Source organism: Aquarana catesbeiana, linkage group LG06 (assembly GCF_042186555.1).
Source record: "Aquarana catesbeiana isolate 2022-GZ linkage group LG06, ASM4218655v1, whole genome shotgun sequence".
Lineage (NCBI taxonomy): Eukaryota > Metazoa > Chordata > Amphibia > Anura > Ranidae > Aquarana > Aquarana catesbeiana.
In genome coordinates this window covers 390711550-390720336 of record NC_133329.1, presented here as the reverse complement: position 1 = coordinate 390720336, position 8787 = coordinate 390711550, and the positions used below count along the sequence as shown (strand labels likewise).

General features: G+C 44.2%; 1 protein-coding gene across 1 annotated transcript; it reads left to right on the top strand.

Moving 5' to 3' along the window:
* Positions 1-1587: 1587 nt before the first annotated feature.
* LOC141147173 (tubulin alpha-1D chain-like) lies at positions 1588-7474 on the top strand. The gene is made up of 4 exons (XM_073634330.1): positions 1588-1737; positions 3828-4050; positions 4158-4306; positions 6430-7474. The coding sequence occupies exons 1-4, from the start codon at positions 1735-1737 to the stop codon at positions 7411-7413; spliced, it is 1359 nt and encodes a 452-aa protein (XP_073490431.1). The 5' UTR covers positions 1588-1734; the 3' UTR covers positions 7414-7474.
* Positions 7475-8787: the final 1313 nt, after the last annotated feature.

The following is an 8787-nucleotide window of genomic DNA, read 5'->3' as shown; positions in this document are numbered from 1 at the left end:
ACTGAGGGGGGGGTCTGCATTGACCGGGGTGTTTATACTGAGGGGGGTCTGCATTGAGGGGGGATGTTTATACTGAGGGGGTCTGCATTGAGGGGGTGTTTATACTGAGGGGGGTCTGCATTGAGGGGGTGTTTATGAGGGGGTCTGCATTGAGGGGGGATGTTTATACTGAGGGGGGCCTGCATTGAGGGGGATGTTTATACTGAGGGGGGTCTGCATTGAGGGGGGATGTTTATACTGAGGGGGGTCTGCACTAAGGGGGTCTATACTGATGGGGGAATCTGCACTGAGGGGGGGGTGTCTATACTAATGGAGGGGGTCTGAACTGAGATGGGGGGTGTATACTGATGGGGGGAGGTCTGAACTGAGATGGGGAGTGTATATACTGATGGGGGGAGGTCTGCACTGAGGTGGGGGAAGGTCTGCGCTAAGGGGGTGTCTATATGATGGGGGGGTCTGTATTTAGTAAGGGGTGGGTCTATACTTATGGAGGGGGGTCTGTACTGAGGGGGAGGTCTATACTTATGGAGGGGGTCTGTATTTGGGGGGGAGTCTGTACTGAGGGAGGGGGATCTATACTGTGGGAGGAAGATCTGTGCTTAGTGGAGGGGGGTCTATACTGAGAGAGGGGGGTCTGTACTGAGGGGGGAGTATAGTTGGTGGACACCAATTTTTTCCGCACCGGGTGACACCAACCCTAGTGACGCCACTAGCTATAAGTCGCTGATTGCAGCCATTACTAGTAAAAAATAAATAAATAAATAAAATAAAATTCCATAAATCTATGCCAAAGTTTGTAGACATTATAACTTTTGCGCAAATAAATCAATATATGCTTATTGGGAGTTTTTTTTTTTTTTTTTTTATCAAAAATGTGTAGCAGAATATATTGGCCTAAATATATGAATACATTAAATTTTTTTTATTGGATGTTTTATAGCCCTTTTATAGCATTGAGGGGGAATGTTTATACTGAGGAGGGTCTGCATTGAGGGGGGATGTTTATACTGAAGGGGGTCTGCATTGACAGTCTTTTTTTTTTTTATAATAGCGCAAAAAATAAAAACTGCAGAGGTGATCAAATACCACCAAAAGAAATCTCTATTTGTGGGGGTAAAAAAGAACATCAATTTTATTTGGGTACAGCGCCGCTCAACCGCACAATTTTTTAATTAAATTAAAATAATAGTAAAAACAGAAAATGTGTGCCCAGCATTAATGAACTGTTTAAAATCCAGAATACCATTAGTTATGTCCACAGAAGTGATCTCAGTGTATTTTTAATATTTATAAATAAATAGTTACAAAGAAAGTGTAACAGTAAATATTTTGTTTCTTCTTTCCTGTTTATCATCACATATGTAACATTCTCTTCAACGTTCCCAGTGATCTTCCCTCCATATCTGCCCTCTTCCCTCCTTCCTTTCCCTCTCTATCTCCCTCCATGTAATGATCTGTGTCCCCTCTCTGGGGGGGTCACTCTCTGTACCTGGTAACAGTTGTGTTGTGCTGAGTGCAGCCCCTCCCAGGCAGGATTGTGTTCTCTCCACAACACACAATGGTGTCACCTGCCCCAGGCTCCCTCCACCTCCCTCCACCTCCCTCCTGTTACTAAGGACGCTGATGTCACTAACTCCTATATATATGAAGGAGAGAAGAGAGAGGGGACAGTGACCACTCCACACCGAACACCTAACCCATCGGAACCCGGAGAGATCAACTTTATTCAGCATCATGGTGAGCGACCGACTGCACTCTGCTATCCTATACATCCTCCTATCTGTGACCACACTTTGCTATATTATCCTATAATGTGTGACTGCACTCTGCCATCCTTTACATCCCCCTATGTGACTGCACTCTGCAATCTTATCCCATACATTCCTCTATGTGTGACTGCACTCTGCCATCCTATACATCTTTCTATGTGTGACTGCACTCTGCATCCTATACATCCCTCTATGTGTGACTGCACTCTGCATCCTATACATCCCTCTATGTGTGACCGCACTCTGCATCCTATACATCCCTCTATGTGTGACTGCACTCTGCATCCTATACATCCCTCTATGTGTGACTGCACTCTGCATCCTATACATCTTTCTATGTGTGACTGCACTCTGTCATCCTATACATCCCCCTATGTGTTGACTGCACTCTGCATCCTATACATCCCTCTATGTGTGACCGCACTCTGCATCCTATACATCCCTCTATGTGTGACTGCACTCTGTCATCCTATACATCCCTCTATGTGTGACTGCACTCTCCCATCCTACTGTATACATCCTTCTATGTGTGACCTCACTCTGCTATCTTATCCTATACATCGTATGTGTGACTGCATTCTGCCATCCTATACATCCCCCTATGTGTGACTCTCTGCCATCCTATACATCCCCCTATGTGTGACTGCACTCTGCCATCCTATACAACCCTGTGTATGACTGCAATTTACAATTCTTTATATCCCCCTACCTGTGACTGCACTCTGCCAGTCTATACACCTCTGTGTGCATATATACATTCCTGAGTGTGACCACACTCTGTCTTCACATCCCTATGCATGATTGCACTCTACCAGTCTATACCCACTTGCCAGCCAGGCCTTTTCTGGCACTTTTTAAATCAGTATTTTTTGCTAGAAAATAACTTAGAACCCCCAAACATTATATGCAGAGACCCTAGAGAATATAATGTAGATTGTTGCAATTTTTTATGTCCCCTGGTATTTGTGCAGCGTTTTTTCAAATGCAAGTTTTTGGGAAAAAATCCTTTTAATGTATTTTAATGCAAAAAAAAAAAAAAAAAAAAAAAAAACACAATATATAATCCATTATAATATTTTGGTAAAATTTAAAAGATGATGTTACGCTGAGTAAATAAATACCTAACATGTCACGCTTTAAAACACTTTAAAATTTTTACAGGTTATTTTACAGTTTAGAGTTACAGAGGAGGTCTAGTACTAGAATTATTACTCTTGCTCTAACATTCGCGGCGATACCTCACATGTGGTGCAAACACCGTTTACGTACGTATGCGTTCGCTTCTGTGCGTGAGCACCGAGGGATGGTGGAGCTTTACATTTTTTTTTTTCTTATTTATTGTATTTTTTTATTTTTACACTTTCCCTTTAATTTTTTTTAATTCTTTTATCACTTTTATTCCTATTACAAGGAGTGTAATAGAAATAAGGGATGATAGGTCCTCTTTATGGAGAGATCTGGGGTCAAAAAGACCTCAAATCTCTCTACCTTTAAAAGCAAAAGATCCAAAAAAATAAATGTTTACTTCTGCCCCTGTCCGGAAGTGATGTCATAAAGTCACTCGAGTCCTCCAGTGTCATAGAGGCTATCAGAGAATATCTGGTCTCTGGTAACCTCTATGTCCAACCAAGTGAACCATCGGAAACACCGGCGAGTGGCAGTAGAGGGGGGAGACCCCTCCCGCTGCTTCTGAAAGTGATCCAGCAAGTAATTAGCCACTCTGACTACTTTCATGAGAAAAAAAGAACTATTGAGGTTATGGCTGATGCCTTATACATGCTGCATGTAACTGCAATTTCCCAATCTATGTATTCCTGTATGGTACTGTGCTCCACCAGTCTATACATAACTGTGTGACTATACATTCTGCCTGTCTGTACATCCCTGTTAGTGACTGTACTTTGCCAATCTATACATCCGCCTATGTGTTACTGTGCTCTGCTGATCTTTACATTCCCATATGTGCCCTGCCCTCTACCAGTCTATACATCCTGACCCTGTGTGTGCCTGCACTGCTCTGTCCTAATCCTAACTGCATATACCATTTACCCCACACAGAGGGAATGCATCTCAGTCCACGTTGGCCAAGCCGGTGTACAGATTGGCAATGCCTGTTGGGAGCTGTACTGCCTGGAACATGGCATCCAGCCGGATGGACAGATGCCCAGTGACAAAACCATCGGAGGAGGAGACGATTCCTTCAACACCTTCTTCAGTGAGACTGGGGCTGGAAAACACGTCCCCCGCGCTGTCTTTGTGGACCTGGAGCCCACTGTGATTGGTGAGTAGGTCGCCTGTTATGTTGTGTGATTAAAAGGTGTGTGAGATGTCCACCAAGTGTTGTCACCTGTAGCAACTTTCTGACCCATTGCCATCATATTTCTATAGATGAGGTGAGGACAGGAACCTACCGGCAACTTTTCCACCCTGAGCAACTCATCACCGGCAAGGAAGATGCTGCCAACAACTATGCCCGAGGTCACTACACCATCGGCAAAGAGATCATCGACCTGGTGCTGGACAGGGTCCGCAAACTGGTGAGTGGTTTCTGACCTAGATCTATGTGGATTATACCAGTGTTTTTCAACCTTTTTTCTTTAGCCAAGGCACCCTTTAGAATCGCAAACAATCCTGGGGCATACCAGCCCTCGTTCACACCAGGAGGTGCATTTGAGCGCACACGCTTCTTTGCACGTTCCCCTGCTAGCACAATCCATCTAAATCCCCCTCCCAGCACAACCCCCCCCCCCACACACACACACACCCAAATACCCCTCCTAGCACAAACCGCCACATATCCCCCCTCCTAGCACAATCCCCCCCCCCACCTGCTCACAAATCCCCCAAATAGCACAATTACCCCTCAAATCCCCCCTCTTTCTAGCAGTAGTGACAGCAGCCAAGAGGGGAGAGAGCCAGAAGGAAGTGTAAGTTGTGCTATTTACCCCACCCAGCCCCTCTCTTTCCTGAAATTTGAGGGAGAGCGCACAGTTAATTCCTGTGTACAGAAGAGGCAGAACATTCCCCCCCCCCTCTTCTTTGTACCCTTGCTGACAAGTCCTTAGCAACCAATGATGTCATTGGTTGGCAGGACGCGGGCAGCCAGCTCAGTTTTCTCTTTTACTGACAAGAGTACAGAGAGGAGCAGGGGGGGGGGGTGAGCATAGCTCTCTGCCTCCTGTTTGCACAGGAGATAACAGTGCGTTCTCTCACATGTAGCACAAGCGCTAACAGAGGATTACTCTGATCGGGCTGTTTCCATAGCACCCCTAAAGACTCCTCATAGCATCCCAGTTAACAAACACTGGATTATACTAATAAGATATACAATGTCATTGTCCTGAGCCCACTAGTCAAAGTCTGTCACCAACAGCCATAGTTGTAAATGGACTTTAATATTCGTTCAAACAAATTAAATAGTTTATTATCTTGAATCAGTCAAAATGCAATTAATGGTAAGTGCTAAGGGCTACATTCCAAGTTTAGGCTGTGGGTTAAATGTAGCTTAATGTGTATAGCCCCAATTTTTTTTTTTTAATCTTTGGATGGAGTAAGGAAGGGTTAAAACTGCCATCAGTTTATTAGATCCAGAAATGAGAGAAAATCAATCAAGGAGAATTCACCTCTTAGATGGTTGTCATTGGAACAGGTGTCCCCATTGGAAGGTTTAAAGTGGTTATGCAGTAAGTTAAAAAAACTTCTGTACTACAGGATGCCCCCTCTCAAGTGAAACTGTTTCTTTGACATCAGGCTCTCCTCTCTAATCACCCAATTGTATCAGTGGGAGGAAAGGTGCCCCAGTGGCCGCATAAAGGCAAGCAAAGGGCCCCAGTTTGGAGACCCCTGTTTTAGGACAGGGGTCTCCAAACTTTCTAAACAAATGGTCATTTTTTTGTCCTTCAGACTTTAGGGGGCCGGACTGTGGCCAACAGATATTTTCCTGATATCAGTGGGAGTAAAGATCACATTTGGTATTAGGTGGAGGAACAGTGTCCTATCGTTGGTATCATTGGGAATAGTAGTGCCCCATAGTTGGTGTCAGTGGGAGAAATGGTGCCCCATTGTTGGTGTCAATGGGAGAAATGGTGCCCTATTGCTACTGTCAGTTGGCAGAATAGTGTCTCATATCAGTGGGAGGAATAGTGCCCCAAGGGCTGAATAAAGGCAAGCAAAGGGCCGCATCCGACCATTGGGATGCAGTTTGGAGGCCACTGTTCTAGGAGATAAAAACACCAAAGTTCAATTATTTCATCCATAGTGTATAAGCATAGGGTAAAAGTCCTGAGCCATAATTAGTCACCTGATACATTTTCCTCTAAAATTTTAAAAGCATTAGAATTTGATACAGTGTATATTTCTACAAGGACTGTGCTATTCTCTTGTAACATATGACTGTGTACAGAGGAGGCAGAGAGCTAGGCTTGCACCTCTGCTCCTCTTTGTACTCTTGTCTATATGAATGTAGATCCGCCGATATGATTATTTTCTGGCCCTTCTTGTATGTTGAAGTGGCCTTGCATCCTTCTCTTATTATTAATGACAGAGTCGGAAACTATATATTAGCTAGGTGAACATAGCATGATAATCAAGAGTATAAATAGTAAAAGCATTATCTTTAGAGAAAAGTTATCAACTCCTGTGTTTTTTGCTTTTTTCTCAGGCTGACCAGTGCACCGGTCTCCAGGGATTCCTCATCTTCCACAGTTTTGGTGGTGGTACTGGCTCTGGTTTCACCTCCCTCTTGATGGAACGTCTGTCTGTTGACTATGGAAAGAAGTCCAAGCTTGAATTCGCCATCTACCCAGCTCCTCAGATCTCCACAGCTGTGGTTGAGCCCTACAATGCCATCCTCACCACCCACACTACCCTGGAGCACTCAGACTGTGCTTTCATGGTGGACAACGAAGCCATTTATGACATCTGCCGCAGAAACCTGGACATTGAACGCCCAACCTACACCAACCTGAACCGTCTGATTGGCCAGATTGTGTCTTCCATCACCGCCTCCCTTAGGTTTGATGGAGCTCTGAATGTGGACTTGACAGAGTTCCAGACCAACCTGGTTCCCTACCCCCGTATCCACTTCCCGCTGGCCACCTATGCTCCTGTAATCTCTGCGGAGAAAGCTTACCATGAGCAGCTCTCTGTGTCTGAGATCACCAACGCTTGCTTTGAGCCAGCCAACCAGATGGTGAAATGTGACCCCAGACACGGTAAATACATGGCTTGCTGCCTCCTGTACCGTGGTGATGTGGTGCCCAAAGATGTCAATGCTGCTATTGCCACCATCAAGACCAAACGCACTATCCAGTTTGTGGACTGGTGCCCAACAGGATTCAAGGTTGGAATCAACTACCAGCCACCAACTGTGGTTCCCGGTGGAGATCTGGCTAAGGTGCAGCGAGCCGTGTGCATGTTGAGCAACACCACAGCCATTGCTGAGGCCTGGGCTCGCCTGGACCACAAGTTTGATCTGATGTATGCCAAGCGTGCCTTTGTGCACTGGTACGTGGGTGAGGGTATGGAGGAAGGAGAGTTCTCTGAGGCTCGGGAGGACATGGCCGCCCTGGAGAAGGATTATGAAGAGGTTGCCACTGACAGCGTTGAAGGAGAGGGTGAAGGAGAGGAGGGAGAAGAGTATTAAATGACTGCATAAAAATACTGAAACAAAGTCTATTTTTATGAAATAAATATTGCTTTATGTATTTGTATTGTTACTGTGATTTTGTGGTTTATTAGAATTCAGGAAAAGTACAAAATTCAGCACTATGTTTATGTTTCTTATGTAATACAACTCAATAGAAACAAAACACAATTTTCATGGTTCACAGCAACAATTCATATTTACATTTTCAGATTTTAATTGCCAGATGGTATATGAAAGGTTAAAACATAAGTGCCTATTATGTGGATAGGGACAATTAGGAGTCCTTGACAGCAAATTTGTTCTAGGTCTAAAGGTATTGAAACAAGATGATTAGCAAGACAGTCAGGAAAATAGCATTCTCGGGTCCGCATACTTTCAGTAGCCAAATGGGCTCCCAATTCTCCTTTTAAGTTATTTAATAAATACACAATCCCGGCTCTTCTCCCACTTCTTTCTGCAACATTTCCAAAGTGGATCAGAGTGATGCTCTGGGCCGGCGCTGACCTTTTAGAATTGCTCTGATCCTTCCTGGAAGCACTGCAAAAAGAAGAAAGCATGCTTGTTATACTCACTGTGGAACCTACTGGGCTCAGCATTGTGTAAAAAGGCTGTTTGATCCTGCCTTTTCTGATTCTCCCCTTCTTCCACTGCCCCAATCCATCTGCTGATAGAAAAGAGCCCTAGGAGGCACTCTGCACATGCTCAGTTTGATACGCATTGCAAGAGATTTTATTTGTTTTGGGAGAGTGTATGTGATCAGCACAGGGTCAATCAGCACTGTGCAGACAGAGGATCAGGGGTCATGCAGCCTCATAGGACAGTCAGAGGAGAATGAAAACTTCTAGGAGCTTTAACCAAACACTGATAGAAGTCACAAGACTGCTATATACGGCTGATGAGAAAAGGTATTTAGTTTATATTTATGAAAATAATTGCATTTCCATGTTCTGTGGAAGACCAGATATGGTGAATGCAGGCTCCTGGGTTTAATAACACTTTAAAGCGGTATTAAACCAAAACCAAAAATGTACAGTAATACTGTATATTGTAGCTTACCAATCATTAGATGTGGTGGCTGCATTGGTTTTCTTTTCTTTGGCTTTTTCCCTCTGTTTTCACAGAGTGATCTGGCCAGTAACACACCTCCTGTATTAGTGGGACACAACTTTGGAGGAATAAGCACATGAGGCACAGCAGATAGCAGCATTATCAGTCTAGGGGAGGAGGAGTAGTGTTAAAATGTATTAGCAGATTTACATACACTAAGAAATTGAAGCTGAATTACAGCTCACACTTTATAATCAGTTACAGCAAACAGTTTTTTTCCTTTTGGGATAAATCATTGTAAGCACCCCTGTCAGTGTTAAATGG

What these genes read in the sequence shown, in the direction of transcription:
- LOC141147173 (XM_073634330.1), top strand. An exon ending in CCTGGAGCCCACTGTGATTG is followed by an intron (nt 4,051 to 4,157) that starts GTGAGTAGGTCG and finishes ATATTTCTATAG; the next exon opens with ATGAGGTGAGGACAGGAACC. An exon ending in TGGACAGGGTCCGCAAACTG is followed by an intron (nt 4,307 to 6,429) that starts GTGAGTGGTTTC and finishes CTTTTTTCTCAG; the next exon opens with GCTGACCAGTGCACCGGTCT.